General features: G+C 36.8%; 1 protein-coding gene across 2 annotated transcripts in view; it reads left to right on the plus strand.

The window, feature by feature from the left end:
- The window catches only part of Tll1 (tolloid like 1), a 184,123-nt gene that overhangs the window by 134,355 nt on the left and 27,028 nt on the right, over positions 1 to 22,740 (plus strand). For both annotated transcript variants that reach the window (XM_087900744.1, XM_087900745.1), the window contains exons 11-15: positions 2,424 to 2,540; positions 3,646 to 3,791; positions 15,866 to 16,061; positions 17,520 to 17,645; positions 20,242 to 20,402. In XM_087900744.1, the coding sequence (XP_087756870.1) occupies positions 2,424 to 2,540; positions 3,646 to 3,791; positions 15,866 to 16,061; positions 17,520 to 17,645; positions 20,242 to 20,402 (746 nt within the window). The remainder of the gene's footprint in view (positions 1 to 2,423; positions 2,541 to 3,645; positions 3,792 to 15,865; positions 16,062 to 17,519; positions 17,646 to 20,241; positions 20,403 to 22,740) is intronic.

Genomic DNA, 22,740 nt, shown 5'->3' on the forward strand with positions numbered 1-22,740 from the left:
TGTAAATATCTCAGTCTTGCCTCTTGGAGTATCTTTCTGAGGCTGAGACGAGGCATCTGTAGTTTGTGTCGGTAACCACAGCTCAGATTGGTGTTTATGAACATCTGCTCCCAGCACTGAATTTCTGCTCAGAGGTGAGGGGTGCTGTTAGCCATACTCCAGGTCCACAGCTCCTCAGCCTTCATCTCCTTCTTTTCTTAGACTGTGGCCTTTCCTTCACTTTTTGTAATAGATTTTCTTAATTGAGCTTTAATCCAGGATTGCTCAACATCCAGGATGTTTAATCTAGGATCTTAACCTCTAAAACACTGAGCGGATACTGTTTTACTGAGCCATCTGTGCAAATATTTCAGAACAAGAACCTAAAAGAGCCAAACTGGTATGATACTTCAAATCGAGGAAAATACATGTTTTCTCCATCTAGCTTCTTAACCTAGGTGAAATAATATATATTGGATGTATAGTTGGAACCCAAAAAAACATTTCAGTGACTTCACGTTGGAGAATCCAATCTGAATCCAATCTGAATCTCCATTCTGACAAGCACTTTGCGTGATGGCTCCCTCTGTGTTACCGGTTCTGTGCAGAGTTGGTCACCTGTTACCGATTCCGTGCAGAGTGGTTCACCAGACCAACTCGGTGTCACTTGGACAATCTGCCAAAATCTCCCCTTGATAGACGTAGCGAATGGAGTAGCTCGGACAGACAGCAATGGACTCACCAGGGAAGGATTTAGAACTGTGGAAACTCAGGTCGTCAGGATGCATTTGGAGAAACTCGAGGTGGAAGAGGCAGTTATCAGATTTGTTGGTAATTTACACACATAGGGCAGCTAATATGACACTGTCCTTTGCCACATCTTTTTAATTTAATAGGCATCTTTAGAAGACATTTCTTTACTGATTGGCCCCTACTATGAATTTTCTCTATTCAAATTAGGTATTCATTTTTACTTTAAATTTATGGATATGATTATTTTCAGCAGTACATAAACATGCATAGTAATGCTGAGGGTTTTTGTTCTCTCTCGTGTGTTTATCCCAGCCTATAGTGTATTCATGTGTATTGTGGCTATATATGTGAGTAATGACCAATAGAGGTAAAACTAGGTAGTCAGGAAGAACAGGATTTGGAATAAAAGACACAGAAGTTCTGAGAAAGAAAAAGATACTGAACAGAGAGAGGTTATACAGGAAGATCAAGAGTAATGGGGACTTTCTGAAAAGCCATTGACTATGACACTGGGACCTGTTTCCTCTGCATATGCTGGATTTTGGGGATCCAGTCTGTTTGGACGCTTGCCTTCCTGGACCTGGAGGGAGGGGGAGGGAGCTGGAGCTTCCCACAGGGCAGGAAACCCTGACTGCCCTGGGGGACGGAGGGGAAGGAGGGGGGGGAGTGGGGGGAGTGGGAGGGTGTTGGGAGGGGGGGCGGAAATGGAAACTTTTATAATTTAATAAAATTTACTAAAAAAAAAAAAGAGTAATGGGGAGGGGCGATTAGGATGAGACAGAAGAAAAACCTACTAAACACATTTATCCAAAGTTTCCACAATGATATGTAATAACTGTTGCTAAATTAAAAGTAAAAATAATCATCAGAATGGAGAGCAATATATTTTGATTATAGAGTTATAATATATATGGTGCGATTGCAGGGTAAAATATATATTTTGTGATTAAATAGTTAGACTGCTTGAATATTTGTTTCACAGGGAAGCTAAGACTTATCGATTTCAAGAAGTAAGCTCTGAATCTGTGTAGGGATAATGTAGAAAGGAGGGCTAATTTTGTTATTTTTATCAATTTTCTCTTAATAACTCATGCATATGCATAGAGAATATGATCTACAATCAGAACAAATTTGATGATGCTTTTTTAGTTATAATACCATGAACTACCATAGATTTATCTGAATATGGAGCATTTGTTAATGTAAGATACCAGGGGCATCTTACACTCTTTGTTCTGAGACATTATCATTACTTTGACAAGGGGGAAATCTTCTCATTGTGTCTGGAGAAAAGTGTACCCTTATATCAGATTAGAAATTGCTTTGAATTCTCAGGACAGCTTGAGACTTTTTATGTTTCCCAGAGGGTCACAGCAATGCCTTAGTACATCATGTGATCTTTTATGAATTTGGGGGATTAACACTTAATTCTTCGCGTGATAATGATACTGGTATCAATTAATTGAAGATTTTGAACTGGGTCTGAAGAGACTGTTTTATTTATTCAACTATATTAGGTCACAGTTATAGCTCTAATTGCTAGAAATATAAGTCAAATTAATTTGCATATTTGCATATATATATAAGTATACATTACAATATAAATAAGTATATATAAATTGTGCAGCACAAATAGAGCATAGTACAAATTCATATTTAGGAGCTTCTCTTTATCCTTTCCTTTCTTTTAGGTAGATTCTGTGGAGACAAAGTAGCTGGAGTTCTTACGTCTACAGACAGCAGAATGTGGATTGAGTTTCGCAGCAGCAGTAACTGGGTAGGGAAAGGATTCGCTGCTGTCTATGAAGGCAAGTCACCTTAAATTTAAGAAGTCATTTCTCCCCCAGTCTCAGCAGAAATGTTGTTTGCTTTGGTTTCATTAAAAACAATAGAGAAAGCTTATTTTGCCATTACATAGTTTTATGAACCAATATATCAATGATCACAGGATAATTTGAATAAAAATAACTTACCAGTTTAAAGGTCAAGAACAACTGGTTTTTAGCGTAAAGGATTCAGCCATGAAACAGGCAAGACAAAGCAAATAGGAATTCTGAAGTCTGTTTCATGATGCTATGAAATGTTAAGAGAAACTAACATTTTACATTGTACTGATTTTTCAAAAAATCTGTTTGACCCTTGTAGTGGTGAAGCACTCCGTTCTAGGAAACTGCACAGAGAGTGATTGTGCAGAGTTCTGAAGCATGCTTTGTCTAAACGGGAGAGTCAGCAAGTGAGGAGAATTTCTTACACGCTTGTTCTGTATTTCTTGAAGACAATGAGCCTGCATCATGCTCTCTGGCTGTAAAACAGCATTTCTGGGCATGTTATGTGTGGAAGAGCCCCTTCCCAGTGCAGGGTATCAAGTAGTTCCCAAGATGGGAGAGCCCTACTTCCCTTAAAAATTTAGTCAAAGGGAACATTTTGTTTCAAAGATTCACCTCCGAGCTGGGGAGGAGAGGTTTATCAGGCAGGACCACCATGCCACACACATGACACATGCCGGTGTCAGGGGCCCCGGGGGTTCTTCCTAGAGTAAAACTTTGCTAATGAGCTGTTTCACCCATGTTTTAAAACCCAAGCAAATATTTCAGGAAATCACAGGGCCAACTCTGGTAACACCAACATGTTTACAGTGAGCCTACAAGTAAAAACAAAGACAACTGGTTTTAGTTCTGAGGGAGACATCACAGCAATGGAAACTTCTGGACTCCTTGTCTGGTCATCCTTTATGTGTAGTCAAGTGACTGTGTTTATCCCATGATCTTTATGACACTACAACCGTCCAGCTTTGATTTTTCTTTTTAAGATGGTCTTTGTGTTCTTATAGGAGCAAAAAATGCTGCATTTGAGGAGAAATAGAACAACATGGCATGCTGGAGCTTATTCACTGCTTGTTTTTTCTTTTTCCAGCTATCTGTGGAGGTGAGATACGGAAAAATGAAGGACAGATTCAGTCACCCAATTACCCAGACGACTATCGGCCAATGAAAGAGTGTGTGTGGAAAATAGTTGTGTCCGAGGGCTACCATGTTGGACTGACCTTTCAGGCCTTTGAGGTAAGAAGTCTTTTAGGGAAACTTCATAGGGCATGTGCTCTATAAATGACAGCGGCATTTACAAGACTTCTCATTAAGTCAGTGTAGAAGGAGCAAATCAGTCTTTTAATCAGCCAAGAGGCAGAGGGTAGCCTATAAAAAGGTAACATCAAGCAGAAAAGGTTATTTTTTTCCTTTTTGCTTGTTACAGACATTTGCAAGAAGATTAAAGTGAGTTTACATTAACTGTGCTATTTGAAATAGAATGTTTGAAGTGTTGACAATAGGTTTCGAGGCCTTTTTATTTTTTTCAGCAAATGCATGGGCTTCTATTGTAGACTTTTTGGAGGGTTCATTAAATCTGAGGACCTTTGTTTCCCCTCTAGACATTTCTTTTAAGGTTATAAGGGGAAAATTGTCTTTTGCTTTTATATGATTACAAAAACTAATTATATCAAACATACAATTCTAAACATTCCTAGGAGCTTTTAACTTTGACAAAAACTACTTGTCAATGCTTTGGGAGATAGTTCAGTGGATAAAGCACCTGCCTGAGCACCCCCAGAACCCACATAAAAAGCCACCTGTGCTCCCAGCACTCTTGAAGGAGAGAAAGGGTATCTACTGGAAAACTTACTCTCTAGACTATTCAAACTCCCTACACTCTGGCTGAAGCCAGAGATTCTGCTTCAGTAAATAAAGTGGGGGCATGGAACATTAGAAAGGACACTGACTTAAACGTCTGGAGTCTACATGTAAACACACCCCAACACAGATAATTGCCCATCCATATGTGAAGACACATGTAGATAAATATACACTGCACACACACACACACACACACACACACACACACACACGTACATACAAAAAAATAGAATACATCAAAGAGCAATCAGAATTATGGACTGAAATCTGACCATGAAACTAATCAAGATGGCTAATTCCTTCCTTCCTTCCTTCCATCCTTCCTTCCTTCCTTCTTTACTTTCTTTCTCCCTTCCTCCTTCCTTCTCTACCTTCCTCCATCTCTTCCTGTCCTTCCTTTCTCCCCATCCTTCCTTTCCCCCTCCCTCACTCTCTCCCACCCTCTCTCCCTTCCTTCCTTCTCTCTACCTTCCCTCCCTCCCTCCGTCCTTCCCACCCTCCTTTCCTCCCTCTTTTCTTCCCTCTCTCCCTCCCTTTCTCCCTTCTTTCCTCCTTTTATCCCTTCCTTCCTCTTTTACTTCGTTACTTCCTCTGTAGTACAATAAAAACTAAGAAAGGAAGCAATTAGAAATGAAGTTTGAAAGACTGCATAGCATGCTTCAGAAGTCAAAGAATCTAGAAAGTGAGAGTTTAAAGTGATATGGGACAAACTGATGAGATCTGTGGGTGTCATGGGTCCTTGTAAGAGTTGGAAATCCAGATGGCACAACTGAGGAGTACTTTCCTGCTGACCAGAAGATGCCTGACCCAATGCCCAAGCCATCTGAAGGCTGTAGAGGTTCCCATGCTATCACTGGTGAGGCATACTTCCCACTTAGAGCAGAGAGGGTTGTCATGTCTTTGACCCATAGAGACAGCACTAGGGACATCTAGAAGACATCTGTGCAGTTAGAGCATCTTTCAGCTCACACACAGGCCTATGCGATCTATCTTTGATCCTGTATCTTCCAGCCTACACTTGCTGCCTACTTTATTTTCCACATTTAAATATGTGTGAAGCTTCTTTTTTTTTTTAGATTTATTTATTAATTATGTATACAGTATTCTTAGTATTCTGCATGTATGCCTGCAGGCCAGAAGAGGGCACCAGATCTCATTATAGATGGTTGTGAGCCACCATGTGGTTGCTGGGAATTGAACCCAGGACCTTTGGAAGAGCAAGCAGCGCTCTTAAACACTGAGCCATCTCTCCAGCCCCCATGTGTGAAGCTTCTTAAGTGACTAAACTAGGACCCCCTGCCTGCCTCGATTACATACTAAACACAATCTTTTTTCTCATTCATTTCAGTACTTGTTGTTGGAGGCTGTTCATTTGTTTCCCAGCCGCATAGGCACGGAATAATCACACAGAAATTGTATTATTAAAACACTGTTTGGTCTTTTAACTCATGCTTCCTATTGGCATATTTAAATGTGTGCAGCACAAAAATGGAGGTGGAAACATTAGAAATAAGTCCAAATGAAGCAAAAACACTAGAGGTAGTAATAAAAGGTTATACCTGCCAAACGTAATCTCAAAAGCACAGTCGTCTTGAATCATTCCTCCAATCAACAATAGTTAAATGGCAGCTAGGAACCAACAAGTAGCCTCCAACTACAAGTATTTGATGTCAACATTCTTACAAATAGTGCCTGCAACTCTACTCCTTCACTTAAACAATAGTATATCATGGTTTATACCAATTGTCTGGGCACGTTTCTGCTCCTTCTCTGGGAACTCGTGGTAAGGCCCTAAGACCGTAACTCTATTCTGTGTAGTATAAGGTTGTAACATCACTTACAATCATCTAAAGGATTTTGAGCTTAAAATAAAATCCAGATTTAGTTGCTGTGACTCAACCCACTCCACTTCTCACTCCTTCACTGCCAATCTTATGGTTTTCCTTATCGTCCACACAACTATGCACCTTTTGTCCATATGGCAGGTTTTACTTTCAGTGTTCTTCTGATTCTAGGTCTTTCAACATTCCTCTTGATCCTCTCTCACTTCATCTACATTGCTGTTTATTTCTTTAAAATATATATCCCTTATAGCTCAGTCTAAAGCATTCTCTTACTCACACTTCACGCTAAACTATTACACAATTTTGTTCGTTGCAATTATGACTGCTTGAATTTAAGCTAAGAATCTGTATTTATAGCTTTGCTTCATGATTCACACTAAAATATGATCATAAAGAACAGAGAATTTGCCTTGCTATAATTATGATATCTTCAACACCAATGGCTCTGTGATAATGTGAGGTGTGTCTATGGGTGTGAGATTGCCCCATGTTTGAGGGTTTAAAGTGATAGACCACTGATACTTTTCTTTAAGTATGTTATTTTCAGTGCAGATTCACTAAGAACAAATAGGTAAGTTAAATTTAGACCATGGAGATTTGGTATGCTTTCTGGCTGAAGTCAGAGTAGACACACTGAGTTCTAAGAAATTCAGAAGGGCCAGAGACTTAGGTGTCCCAACAAACCCCACGTCTCCTAGGGGAGGAGCTCAAGTCTTGGTCATTCACTGAGTTGTGTGCCAATTAAAATGAAACCAGCATTAGTATCCACTAATGGTTGGATGGGCTTGCTTGCTAGTTTTCCTACTCACTAAAAATTATGGAAGCCTCAAATCAATATTCTATTTAGATCATTTACAGGCGCACACTCAGCACCTAGCAGGCACATTACAAGCTGTGATGTGCCTTATGAGGAGATGTGTGTTTGATAAGCCTTATGTAGGCATGAGTCATAGCGTTGTTGGCTGTGAGTTCAGTGTTAATGAACTGACATTATAAATTAAAGTAACCAGAAATAGAAATACACTTAAAACAAGGTTGTGCAGTGATTTGTTGATAAAACGTTTTGTAACTGGAATCGCACAGAAACGCAGAATCATGTTTGCCAAGGAGCAATGAATCCACACTTGTTAATTCACATGTTCTCAACACCTTTACAGAACATAAGTAATTGCAATACTGTGACTATAAAAAAAGATCAACAGAACATGTTTCCTCGTTTGCTCTAGAAAGCATTTAGTTAAATTTATTTAATTATTTGTTTATAGGAATTAATTTTTGTTTAAAAATATATTTCTATGGGGCTGGAGTTTCGACATGGGTTTGGTTTCTAGAATTCACATGGCAGATCATAGCTTTCTATAACTCCAGGTTTCTGACTGCCACAGGGATGAGGCATGCATGTGGTATGTATGTGCAAGCAAAACATCATACAGATCAAACAAAATAAATAAATTTAAAAAAGAAATTCTCAAATACTATGTTTCCAATAAAAAGACTGTATATATTATTTTCAGGTTTTATTCATTTTAATTTTTGAGTACTTTATACACAATTACTGTATTTATATCACTCCTAATTTTCTTTTCCCCAGCTACTCCAATATTTTGTCCTCTTCTCTCCCTAGTTCATGATTTTGTATATAATTACTATTATTGCACACAGACATGCACACACACACACGTTTATATATATATGTAACATGTATACACAATCTACCAGGGGTATTTAGCTTTGATTTTTGCATGCATGTGTGTACAGGGGTAACTATTTGAGACTGGGCAGACTATGTGGGAGCTTATCCCTTGAGGAAACTGATTCTCCTTCTCTCAGCAGTCATTGAGCACCATAGTCTTTCTTCAGGGTTGGGATGATATGGAATTTCCCCTCTCCATGTTGGCATATCAACTGGTGTTGTCACTTTGCTGGTCTTGTTTCGGCAATCAAAGCACTGTGATTTCACAGGTGCCTCTTTCCGTTAATGCGTATGGGATATTATCTAACAACAGGCATCATGGAATTCTGGTTCTTAGGATCTTTCTGCTTCTTCCTTTTCTCCAACATTCTTCTAGTCTTAGGTGTAGGGTTTGCATCGCCAAAGTATCAGTCAGAGTTAGTCACCCATAGTCATTTGTTCTCTGCACTTTGACCATTTGTAGATTTCTGTAATGGTCTCTGTCTGTGGCAAAAAGAAATTTTGATGAGGGCTAAGATCTACACTTATCTATGTGTGTTAAGATAAATATTTAGAATAGAGTTAGAAATTGTATTGGTTTAAGAAAAAGACAATAATCAGTTCTCCGCTCAAGACCATGACATCTCCAGTCTTGGGTCATTGGCTAGCTTTATAGCTTCAGGCTGGCTACTCCTCTTATTGAGTGACCTTAAATACAATAAGAAGACTTTTGGTTACCCTGAAATAAATGTGCCACTCTTTTACCATTGAAAATATTTTGCTGACCTGATTATTATTGTTAGTTTTAGATTTTACAGATAGACAGGTCTAGTGATGATTCTTCTCACTTGGTAGCTTACATTCTGATGCTATGAAAGGCAGTCCTCTTGGAGTAGTCTTTCAAGTCAGACTCAGTTCAATTCCTTCAAAAGTCCTGAGTGTGGGTGGTCTATAGCAATATGGTCCAACTTTCATGTTTGAAAAGGCAACCAAGGACAATGGCATTAGATCATATAGTTTGGGGAGATTCTTGTATTTCTATGAAACACAACTTGAGTGAGGTTTCTATGGATTTATGCAGCTCTCTGTAGCTCATCTTCCCCTTCTCTCTGTCCTTAATTTCCTGAGGTCACTGCAGCTCATATACTTAGGTGTCAAAATTTGGAACTAGATTTGCAAATAAAAAAGCACCTGTGATGTTTGCCTTTCTGAGCCTGGATTAACTCACTCAGTATATTTTTCAGTTCTATTTACATGTTTTTTTTTCATTATCTTTAAAGTCAAATGGAATTCCATTGAGTATATGTATCACAGTTTTTATGATTCATTCATCAATTTAATGAAATTTAGGTAGTTTGCATATTCTAGCTATTGCAACTAGACAATCAAAGAACATAACTGAGCTTTCTGTGTACTACATGTCATATACCAAGGAGAGGGATAGCTAGGCTATAACATAAACTTATGGTTAACTTTTGACAAATTCTCCTCACTGTTTTCCACAGTGACTGCACCAACTTGCAGTTCCACCAGCACTTTATAAAGACTTTCCTTTCCTATCCTCACCAGTTTTCTTATCAGAGGAAACGCTGAATTTAGTCATCTGACTAGGGTGAGATGAAATCTCAGAGTAGTTGCAGTTTGAATTTATCCACTTGCTAAGGATGTTGAACAATTACTTTATTTATCAATCTATTTAGAGAACTCTCTTAAAATATTTAACCCACTTTTGCTGAGTCATTTGTTTTCTTGAGTCTTTGGTTTTTTGCCTTTTTTATATATTCTGTATATTTTTCCTTTATCATATGTAGACAGACGTCTAATTTTATTCTTTTGTCCATGGACATTCAGTTTTCCCACAACCAATTGTTCAAGATGTTAGCTTTTATCCACTGTCTGTTTTTTAACATCTTTGTCAAATACCAGATGGCTGCAGTTATGTGAACTCACATTTGTGTTCCCCTCCCCCCTTGATCTACATCTCTGTTTTGGGGCCTGATCCCTTCTATTTTTATTACTATAGTACTATAATAAAGATTGAAATCTGGTAGGTCAATCCTTTGGAATTAAATATTTTGCTCTGGATTAGTTTAGATGTCTTAGGTCTCATGATTTCATATGAGTTTGAGCACTTTTTTCCTATTTTTGTGACGAATATTATAGAGATGTTGATTACAGTTATACTGACTGGAATCTGGTTTTGGTGGGATGGTCATTTTTATAATATTAAGTCTACCAATCCATGAGCATGGGAAGTCTTTCCATTTCTAATGCCTTTCTCAACCTCTTTCTTCAGAGATTGGATTTTTTTTTAATTGTAGAAACTTTCTCAATTGGTTTAATTTCTGCATATTTTATTCTTTTGAGGATAATGAGAATAAGAATATGTATATTAACTCTTTCCTAGTGTGCATGTTATTGTATAGATAGAAGGCTAAGGAGATTTATAAGTTGACTTTGTATCCCACTACTTAGATAAATTTTTGATCATTTCTAGTAATTTTCTGGTGTAATATTTGGGATCTTTATGTATAATATTATATCATCTATAAATTGGCATAATTTAACTCTTTATTTGTCTACTTGTATCCCTTTAATTTCCTTCTCTTCCTCTTTTGCTCTGGCAAGGGCCTCCAGCACTTACACACTCAGAGATACAGGAAGCATTTTAACATACACCAAAGAAATGCGTAACGTTGTAAGAGAATACTTTTTTAAAAATTCCATTCCACTAAGCTAAAAAACCTAAAATGGATGCATTTCTAGATTCATGCAAACCCCAACAGTTAAAAGAAAAAGTATAAGTCAACAGCTTAAACAAGCCTGTAACCAACAAGGAGATTGAAACAGAAAAAAAACCCTCTGAATAAGAAGAGTCTGGGTCCAGAAGGATTCACAAGAGAATTCTACCTGATTTGTGAAGAACTATAATTATTACTTACTAAATTATTAAAAAACAGAGGCACAAGGAACACTTCTAAACTCCTTCTATGAAAATTTGACATTACTCTTAAAACCATGTAAAGACTCAACAAAACAGAAAGTTATAGGCCAATATTTCTGATGAATAAAGATCCAAAGCTTCTCAGTAAAATACATGCAGATGATATTAAACAAAAGTTACCCACCATGAACGGATCATTTGGCCTTATCTCAGTGATGCAGGGATGGTTCAATACACCTAAATTACTAAATGCACTAAATCACATAAATGGATTCAAAGACATAAAAATTACACTATCATTTCAATATATGTAGAAACCATACTTCACAGTGTTCAATGTGTTTCATGATAAAAGACATGGAGGTATTAAACCTGAGGGAATGTACCTCATCATAATAAAGGCTGCATGTCACAAACCCACACTCAATATCATTCTAAACAGTGAAAAGCTTAAGACAATCCCACTAAAATAGGAAACCAGAAAGAATTATTCACCATCTCCTCTACTTCCCAATAAATATTATGTCTTTTGTATTGAAAATGTGTAATTTCGGAAAACGAGCTTCTTGGTTCTCAACTGTGTTGTTGTTTTATCTAGTGAAACAGTTTTAATTTCATTTAATCCAGCTTTTATATCCTTTAAAAAGTGCTTCTAGTGTTGTATTTTCCTTACCTGTGTAATATTTTTCCTTCAGATCAAGGGCTATTGAGATAAAATTATCCCCACATTTGATTGACATCTGCTGTAAAGCACACACTAATTGGCTACCATTTGTCCTTTGGAGTTAGTGTGTGCCATAGCTTAACTGTTTACTTTGCCACTTTTAATATGTAAGTACAGAAAAAAACTGGATATGTTACTTTATTAATGAACTTCATATAGCCTTCTGCAGGAATGGATACCAATTAGAGGGTCTCCCTAGTCATACCATTTGGAAAGTGCTGTGGTCTTTAAGCTTGTACTCTCAAAATTCATAGCTTGAGATCCCTTCCATGCTGATATTATGGTTTAGTGGAATTAAGAGTGATTAGCTGGAGTCTCCCGAATGGGCTCAGGGCCCTTGTGAAGGAGGGATAAACAAAGGACACAGTGCATACTCATCCTCTAAAGAGAGCATCACCACAGTGGATGACTCTACCAGTGCGTGGCCTTCTTAAAAAATTGTATCCTGAATGCACCAATCCTGGAAGTTTTCTCTTCTGCTACTGAATATATTGCCTCTTAACACCAACACAGTAAAGTAAGTTTGTGTGCGATATGGGATTCATTTGTACCACTTAAACTCCTTTCATTGGCAGTGTTATCAGTAAAAGATCTGCTAGTACTGTTTTATTTGAGAACTTTTGGCATGAAGCACTATAGCAGAAAAAAAAATCGGGAGACTGGAAATGTTTACAGGAACAGCTTCAAAGAAATGCCAACAAAACAGAAAGAAGTAAAATAAACTCTGAGCTTAGTTTTGTTTAGATTGAAATCCCCACATGCATTAATTCAAGTGGGATTAAGTTTGAGGGACTTGTCAGCATGGCTACACACCCCCGCTGGCTGATATTGCCCTTATGTAAGCCAGAGATGCTTAACAACCTTAACAGTCCTTGAAATATGTTTCAGCATTCTGACTATGCATGTAAGTTTTTACCTTGCTGTTGTGTCTGTCAGAAAGCAATCATTTTGTGTCTTTAAATATTTGTTATTAGCTTACAGTAAACAGATAAGCCTTGATAATGTACTAAGAATCCAAGATAGAAGGTGTTAATTGGCTTATGTTTTATTACTGGCTACTTACTTAATGTTTTGGGGTGTTCCACTAGACTATAAATTGGTTAATTATTAATCATAGTTGTCTTTACCTCTCTTTTTTCTTAAAAGCAAAAATGTTTTTTATTGTTTATCCATGTATATCATTATGTTACATTATCTATAATGTTTCATTTTGATTGCAGTACTAATATTCGATTGCATGATGTTAATTCAACTAATACTTTAGACCTTAATTTGTTTATGACATTTATAAGATTATTTACTATAACAAATATATATAACATTTATCCCATAATCATTTTTAGATGCACCGTTTTCCTGAAAATATACAGACAGAATTATACAGACTAAAATTGTTACATTTGGGAATATATATATATATATATATATATATGTATGTGTGTGTGTGTGTATACATACGCACATTTACATACATGACAGAGAAAAGGGGCTGTGAATTTGAAGGAGAGTTAGGAAGGGCATATGAGAGGATTTGGAGGAAAGAAAGGGTAGAAACAAATCTTGTAATTAAATTATAATTTCAAAAATAAAAAACATCAGAAAAAAAGACTTCTTCATAGTGTTTTGATGACAGTATCTAGACCCCTTTTTAATTTACCACTTATAAATGTGTAGCCACTAGATGACACCTGCCATTTCCTTCTACCTCTAGTCCCTTATAACACCCATTTTCCCAGTGCCTATCAACTTAGTAGTCTAGTGTCTCATGTAAGCAGAATAATTCGGAATTACTTTTAGCTTATTCCATTTTTCTAAGTTCTTCAAGTTTCATATATTAAGTAGTATATATCACAATTAATTTTCCTTTAAAAGCAAATAACATTTCATTGTTTTTACCCATTAGATTTTGTTGTCTATTCTCTTATAAATTGATAGGTGCTGTTTATACATTTTGACTAAATCAATCATTTAATTCTAATCATGGACATGCAAATATTACCATATATACATATATACGTATATATCCACATGCAATAATACATGCGTGTGTGTGTGTGTGTGTGTGTGTGTGTGTGTGTGTGTGTGTTAAGATGTATACAGTGTAGCAAGACACTGTGCGGATGGATGGGTTTTAAATCAGGGTCTGATACTTTCTCTGAGTCCTCCTATAAGCAGTCATCCAGCGACTACAGAAAAAGTGGTGGGTCTGATGTCCTTTGTACAGTTTATTTTATCTTAGCTCACTAAGTAGAAACCATTCACCTTTCCCTGGGTTCCCCACTAAGCAGCCTTTGAAAGTACGAGTTTTCAAAGTCATGAAACGAAGCACAGAGCCTCTTTGTAACTCTGAAACTGTTATCCCCTTGTGTGTTCAGACCCCCCTTCAAGGCCAGTTAAATATCAGCTTTTGAAAAACATGTACAAAGTTCACTTTTACTTTCAACATTGTCTCTATGGATATTATATCTGTTTACAGTGTAATGAACTTGCCAGATTCATGAAGAGTTTATGCTCTGGTTACCTTCAAGTTTTCATACAATGAACAATGCTATTATCAAAACGTAGTTGCTTCATGTCAATTGTGCATGACATTGCATCTTGTAGTGCCTGGCCCTTGAATTTATGCTTATGCTTTAATTCTAGAAGAAACTGCCTTTTTTTCTTTAATCATTGTTTCTTTTATATGTCATTAGCTTTCTTATTTTTTCATGGAACTTATGGTTATTAGTTTAACATTCATAAGTTTGATTTAGATATTTATTCTTTTAAATTTATATATATATATATATGGTGAGCCTGTGAGTATACATTTACCATCTAATTGCAGAAGCCTAAAAAGGTTAGAAGAGGGATTTGGGTGCCCTGGAACTGAAGTTACAGGCAGTTGTGAGCTGCTATGTGGGTGCTAAGCCAGGGTTCTTTGCAAGAGCAGCAAGTGCTTTTAACCACTGAGTCACCTCTCCATCTTATTAATTCAGTTTTTAACTTTAGCCATATTTATACCCTCCCCAAATATCAATCAGTAAAAAAAAACTAATATAGCTGGAAAATCTTGAATGTATAATGTAAGTGGAATAACTTGCATTTCTGTTTGTGCTTGATGTTGTAATCCCAAGTTGAGTATAGTTGTAATTAGCGTCGGTGGAGGAGATTCATTGTACAGGATTTACACTCAGGTTTACCCTGGAAAAGTATGTAAACCCCAGCATTCCATTCACTGATAATGATGTCTCTCAGATTAGTGTTGGGAAGGGATGAAGCATTTCTGAACACTGTGGATTTATATACATGAGGAACACTCCATTTGCTAAGCCGCTCAACTGCAAACATTTACGATGTGTGAATGCAATTTACATTCTAGATTTTTAGTCAGTGCCAGATACCTGCTATTTAGTATATAAATGATGTCAAATCTGTAAGTAAGTACTAATGAAAATATCATAAAACTGTTGACTTTATATGCATTTTTCTCAGGAAATATACTTTTGTACATGTAAGCATTTAAGCTTTCAATTGTAACTAAGTAAACAGCAAATTCATTATAAATCAAAAAAATAAATGATTGTTTTGTATTCAGGAAAAGAACATAATGAGAATTATCAACAGGATAAAGCCAATTATTATTTCTTAAGCACAGAAAAAATTATTTTTAAATTTTTGATAGTGCCTTTTTTGTTTTCATCCTGGTTAATACTATTATTTTGAGAACAGTAGTCAACCTAATATTAAAATTTATTTTACTTAACCTTGCTAAATTTTAATCTACATGTCTTTTAATATGAAGCAATGAGGATGTTGAGTTTGAGGCCAGAGTGGCCTCAAACATAAGTAGCTCCAAGATAAACTGGGCTATGCAGTGTAACTCTACCAATCATCAATCAGTTAATCTCTCTATCTCTCTATCTATCTATCTATCTATCTATCTATCTATCTATCTATCTATCTATCATCTATCTATCTATCTATCATCTATCTATCTATCTATCTATCTATCTATCTATCTATCTATCTATCTATCTATCTCTCAATGCATTTCCCTCTGTTACCTCTGTCTTATGTTGATGCCCTATCCCACAGATTTAAAGTAGTTGAGTTCCTTTGAGTTCAGTGTAACTGTTAAGTCTTCGTATTCATGTGTCTTCCTTTATGTCTTCATATTACCAAGACAGTGCTGTGCCACAAAAACACATATTACCTTCCCACTGCACTTCTCTCACTAATATCTATTAATGAGCAGATTATTTTTATAATTTCCCCTTGCAGATTGAAAGACATGACAGCTGTGCCTATGACCACCTAGAAGTTCGAGATGGAACCAGTGAAAACAGTCCCTTGATAGGACGGTTCTGTGGTTATGACAAACCTGAAGACATAAGATCTACTTCCAACACGCTGTGGATGAAGTTTGTATCCGACGGGACTGTGAACAAGGCAGGCTTTGCTGCTAACTTTTTTAAAGGTGATTTGCACCCTCTTACAAATCCGTGTTTTGTTGGTGTTGTTAAAGTTAGATGGGGTATTAAGTTTTGAGTCTGGGCAAAACTGGGTAGGAGTTCCTTAGAAGTTGAAGTATGTTCTTATATTCTTAAGCTCGGGAGTGTTTACTAGAATAAAATGAAAACTATTTTAGTGCAAAAAAGTAGCATCAAATTTACATATAGGAAATTTATAGGTACTTATTTGAAGCGTATCATGCAAATGAAAGTTTCTAGTAGAAAGAATGGGCAATTTTTATCTGCATGGGCTTTCACAAGATATATTGGTTAATTTACATATGCTGAAATTCACCAATAGGAAACATCTAAGTGTTTTTATTATTTAAATAGCACAGTTCGCTGTCAACAAGAGTTCTCAGAAAGTCACCATGTAAATTGGAAGGCAGAGAATGTTGTTAATTCAATATATAAATTTAAAACATAGAGAAACATTCTTAAATTTTTCTGGCTTTGTCATATTCCACAGTGGTAGAAACATATTATTTCTTGTGATTATGCATTTAGTTGTCAAAGCACTTAATATTTTGCTGGTATATGTCTCCACAAGTTGCTTGTATTTACATAATTAACAATAGTTTATTTATGAAGGATGAAATTATATAGTACCTTATTTTTCTCTCTGTTTACATTTAAAAATAATGTATATCTGAGTCTGAGAAAAATTGGACTAAAGTTTATTATATACTAATATTTGTTCATTACATATAATTGATGTATATTATACACATTATATTTTATGCAGTAATATGCAGTAAGCAGTGCATATATTTATTTATATAAACAATTATTCTTAGTATAAGTATTTTATAAAAACACCAAAGCATTAAAATATCTAATCATCTACTAAGTTTCATTATTTTTTTAACTTATAATCACTACAATCTACGTCTTGATAATATTTTTTAAGGTATTTGTATAGTGTATGCTTTTGTGCTTGTGCATTCAGTGTGTGTGTGTGTGTGTGCATGCTGATAAGTAAATCCAGGGTTTCTAATAAGCAAATCATATATTTTCCCACTCAGCTGTGTGTGTCTCCAGCTTCTAAAACCTTATTTTGAGATATATTTAACAAATTATACTGTGAAATCAGTAAATGATGCTGCACCTTTTCAACTTAATTACAAAACATCTCCTGGATTTAGTCATCTCCATTTGCCCTTAAGTTCAGAAAAAGCACACACTGTGTGGGAGATAAGGTGACTTCCAGTTGTCGCTGAAGCAGGTGAATTTCTCTTCTCTCTCTTGTACCCTGGTTTTTGTTGCCACACTATGTGTTCCTAGAGATCGCACAACAACGGCTTACTCTTTAGAACCCCTTTGTTGAGGAATGGTGCCATTAGGCACCACATTTGAAGAGGTTTTGCATTCTCACGAACAGAGATTGAACACTCTAATTGCTCTGCATCTCTCTCACCGTATAGAAGAAGATGAGTGTACCAAACCTGACCGAGGAGGTTGTGAGCAGAGGTGCCTCAACACACTGGGCAGCTATCAGTGTGCCTGTGAGCCCGGCTATGAATTGGGGCCAGACAGAAGAAGCTGTGAAGGTGGGGCCTCTACGTCTGTGTGTGTCTGTCTCTCTCTTTTCCTGCTTGCCGGTCTGTCTATCTCTGTCTCTGTCCCTCTTTTTCTCTGTCTGTCTGCATCTGTCTCTGTATCTCTGTCTCTCTCTCCCTTCTCCATCTTGATGTCTCTGTCTCTCTGTGCTCTCATTTTCTCCTACAGTGAGCACAGCAGACATGATACCTCGCGTGGTCTCTTGTTACTAGCATCTATCTTTTCCTCGTCGGGCTACGAGGCCTGCATGTGTTTCCAGCTCCACTTGTCACCAACGTTTAGCTCTGCATGTGTTTTTCTACTCGCTCCCTCGTCACCGCTTCAGTTGTCTCTCCAGCTCTCCCCGTCTCTGTACACACTTCACTCGCTTCCATTCTTTGTATGGGAATGTAACCTTACATATTTCCTCAGCCACCACATTTCAATATCTGTTAATTGTTTATTATTTTCTTGACAGGCTGTGTGCATAGAACACACTTGTTCTCTTGGCCCTCTTCACATAGTCATCCACTGACACAGGCATAAGCTCTTAGCACAAAGTTAAATAAATATTTTTGTGAGTTAAAATGTATTGTACAATGGCATTTTAGTCATAGTCATCTACATTTCTTCATTGAAATCTTACATGAGAGCTTGTGTACAATGTTTTGGTACCAGGGCCTATAGGTACGTTCTTTTTTAATTATTTAAAGATGATTCATTTTAATCCCTCTTCCTTCATTGCATCTTTTAATTTATTTTACTTCATGTGTGTGTGTATCTTGCCTCCATGTATATAAGTGTGCCACATGCACATCTTGTGCCATCAGATGGATGAGGATGTTGGGTCCCGCGGAACTGTAATTACTGATGATGAGTGTGAGCCACCACCTGGGTGTTGGAAACTCAACCTAGGTCTCTTGCAAGAGCAACAGTTCTCTTAAGCACTGAATCATCTCTCCAGCCCGTTCCTCCATTTCACACAGACCTCACCCATCAGTGTAAGGGCAGAACACACTGGCCGATCCTCCCTCCAGTCAATTTCTCTTTCACCATTCCCACTGTTCCATCTTCACAGATATTTCCAATTTATAGTCACATAATTTAGAACTTCACCACCAAAATGTAAGTCTCCCGAAAGTGAGCCTTTTGTTTATATATCAGTGATATATAGGCTGTGATTATATATAAGTGCAAAAGGTGGTAAAACTATTTGCTTCGTATTTGATGCTGTGGCCCCTGCTGGGTTACTGTTGAAAAATGACACTGCTTCCTTATTTCCTAACAGTTTGAATTCATGCTTGGCTTTCAAGTCTCCATTGTACATATTTAACTACCAGCCTCCCCTTTATGTCACTAGATGTAGAAATAAAAATGGCATAGTTGGGAAGAATGTGAACTATTTTAAAGGGACCCATTGTGTACTGTGAAGGCAAATGAGTGTAAGAAATTTTATTGCTGCCTGCAGTTCAAGCCAAAGTCTTCTATATCATAGGCAGGTGCTGGGCACAGATCTGTGTCCCCAAGGTGAATATCACTATTCCTTACATGCAACCTCTAGAAATAAATCTTTTTCTTTGTAGTCATTTATTAAATATCCAGTAAAAATGAGTGAACCAGTCACTTTGAATATTTAGTAATATGGTAGCAAATACACACATACCTATGTTTACACAAGCATGTAAACAAAGTCATCATCTCAGGCAACTATTGGACATCCCAGAAATTAGTGATGAGCTATGTGGAGTGTGTGCTTGTTTTATTTGACTTGCCTTGTGATGCTCTGGCTTTGGTTATTTCAATAGGAACTGAGAAAGAAAATATTAACAGTGTCTATTCTAAAAAGATCATTAAATATCCAAGAATATAATTTGTTAAATGAAAAGCTTTGTAATAATATGTTCTATCTGTTATTTTATGTTTCTTGCTGGTGTAGGGAATGGACTTACTTACCTCGGGGGAAAGTATGGGAATTTTAAAATATGAGTTTGGTAATATTTTCCCAGAATATTTTATGCTGTCTATTATCTATCTCTATAAACTTATCATCATCATCTCTCTCATATCTTATCTATTCCTCTATATATCCATCATCTCCCTCTATCTACATATCAATATCTAAGTATCTATCATACATTATCATTATCTATTAAAACATTTATGTATGTATGCATGTGTATGTATCTATCAAAGATCTCTCAATCAGCTATTTCTATCTACTTAGCCATCATCAGTCAATCAGTTATCTATAATTTATCTCTATATGTTTTCCTTAGTTCCCACAATTTTATTAATTTCATAGAAGTAATTTTATTTCAACTTTTCAGTCATCAAGGTACTGTAAGGTATTTTACATGCATTTAAAAAGAAGAAAACTTGGACCTGGTTTCCTACGAGTCACTGATATTTGAAGCTATTTACAATGTACTTCTTCATTTCCAAGCTGATGATTAACAGCCTATGAATGGGATTTGATGATAAAATCTTTTGCTAAACCTAAAGACTGAGAGTGCAGTTTCTCGAGTTGACAGAAGCTGAATCACATTTAATGCTGACATGGTGGGTGTTGAAGGGGTGGCGCTGATACTGTTTCCTTTTCCCTTCTAGCTGCTTGTGGAGGACTTCTTACAAAGCTCAATGGCACCATAACCACCCCTGGCTGGCCCAAAGAATACCCACCAAACAAAAACTGTGTGTGGCAAGTGATCGCTCCAAGTCAGTACAGAATCTCTGTGAAGTTTGAGTTTTTTGAACTGGAAGGCAATGAAGTAAGTGAGCAAGGGCTGCAACATCTTTATCATGTTTAGAATCTCAAGGCCGTCTGACATTACTATTCCTTTTCAAAATACACCTTACTGAATTAAAGGATCAGCGTTTTGACATATGACTGCACTGAAACTCTTGAAATCACTGATCTGGAAATGTCTGTGGGCACTCCACAAACACACCAAATTCAGGTGGAATTTAAGGCATAGGAATGACAGCCAAAAATTATCAGCTAAATTTTTGCTTTCACTGGATGATTTCTATGGACCAGGTCATAAGTACCTACTTCCTTTGATGTCTCATTTTTCTGTTAAAACCTTTTTTTGGTAAATTCTTCTAACTTTTATTTCTGCATTTATATTTAATTGTACGTGACATAATTTGTCTAAGTATAATGAAAAAATTAAATAATGAAAATTATCTTGCCTTTTCTGTATATTTCATAAAACTTGCAAACAGGGAATGAGAAATGTAATGTATGAATGCCTCTAGACATTGTTATTGGATTTTTTTGTAGGTTTCATCCACAACTTCTCTGGTGTACGTATTTTTTACTTTTGTTCTGTCTAGTCATGGTTTTGCTTTTGAAATATTTACTTTATTGCTTTTATTTTATTTTTATTTTATTATTATATTTTGATTATTTTCCTTTATTTTACATACCAACTTGAAATATTCTTTTCTCCAGTAATTCAACTTGTAATGATTAAGATAACTTTTGTTTGATTTCAAGTTTTAATTAAGATGTATTGCAGTTTTTCACTCTCTGTTGCTTTAATAGCAATAAAGTTATCATTATCAAGCACAATTGAGGGCACCATGAAAGCGGGCAGCAGAAAATCATCGTCCCTAGAGTCCCTAGGAAGCACCTGGGAAATACTGGGTACCCGGACTAAGTGAGAAGTGTCCCTTAGACAAGCATCACCAGGTATAAGGCAGCTGTGCTCCATAAAACATTCCATCTGTGATTTATTTTTTGTTTTGTTTTGGTTGATTATTTTTCAGTTCTCTCACTTGGATGGCATAGATGGCTAGGGTGGTACCCAGTACCTTCCAAATAAATCTACAAAAAAATCCTTTCAAAGGAAATTCACCGTATAATAAACTTTGAACTTTCAAGATGGTAGTTAAAACCCAATTCATTTCTTTTTTCATTTTTTTAAAAAGTTTATTAATTTATTAAAGTTTCCATTTCCGCCCCTCCTCCCAACACCCTCCCACTCCCCCCACTCCCTCTCCTCCTTCCTCTCCATCCCTAAGAGCAGTCAGGGTTTCCTGTCCTATGGGAAGTTCAAGTTCCTCCCCCCTTCCTCCAGGTCCAGGAAGGTGAGCATCCAAACAGACTGGATCCCCAAAATCCAGTATATGCAGAGGAAACAAGTCCCAGTGTCATTGTCAATGGCTTTTCAGAACGACCCCAAGCCAGCCACATTCAGAGAATCCGGCCACATTCAAAGAATCTGGTTGGATCACGTGCTCGTTCAGTCCCAGTCCAATTGACCTTGGTGAACTCTCATTAGATCAGTCCCCTTGTATCAGTGGGTGAACGCACTCCTCACGGTCCTGCCTTTCTTGTTCATGTTCTCCCTCCTTCTGCTCCTCATTTAGACCTTGGGGGCTCAGCCCAGTGCTCCAATGTGGGTCTCTGTCTCAATCTCCATCCATCAACGGGTGAAGGCTCCCTCTGGTGTTGCCTTCTTTGCTCACATTCTCTTTCCTTCTGCTTCTCGTTTGGACCAAGGGAGTCAAGTCCAGTGTTCCAATGTGGGTCTCTGTCTCTATCTCCATCCATCACCAGATGAGGATTCTATGGTGATATGCAAAATATTCATCAGTATGGTTATGGGCCAAGGCCGGTTCAGACACATTTCAATAGCTGTTTCTTTGGCCTACTTGGCTATATGGATGTTTTATAATAGATAGAAAGGGCTTTTGTAAAAATAAATAATTTTAAACATTATTTTGATCAGCTGAGCAATGGGAAAATCATCTTATTCCTTTTTTAAGATTTATAAACTGCAAAACACACATAAATCCATATATAACCAAATTGTCACTTTAAACAAATGTTTCATTGTTTTAGAACCTAAATTACAGTCAACCAATTCATTATCCGGTTAAATGCTCATCAGAACTGTTGTCTTTTTTTTAATTGTTAAGATAACTTTATGTATTAAAAGTAAATTCTTTGGAGGCTTTGAATTAAACGTGGGAGGTAAGGGTAGGCAGGACTGTCAAATCAGAAAAGTTAATCAGCTGGGAAGAGGAGAGAGCTGATTCATTCACATCCCAGTCATGCTAACTTGAGTATCTGGGTTCCACACCCAGCATCTGCACAAA

The sequence above is a fragment of the Myodes glareolus genome, chromosome 23 (genome assembly GCF_982192425.1).
Source record: "Myodes glareolus chromosome 23, mMyoGla1.1, whole genome shotgun sequence".
Lineage (NCBI taxonomy): Eukaryota > Metazoa > Chordata > Mammalia > Rodentia > Cricetidae > Myodes > Myodes glareolus.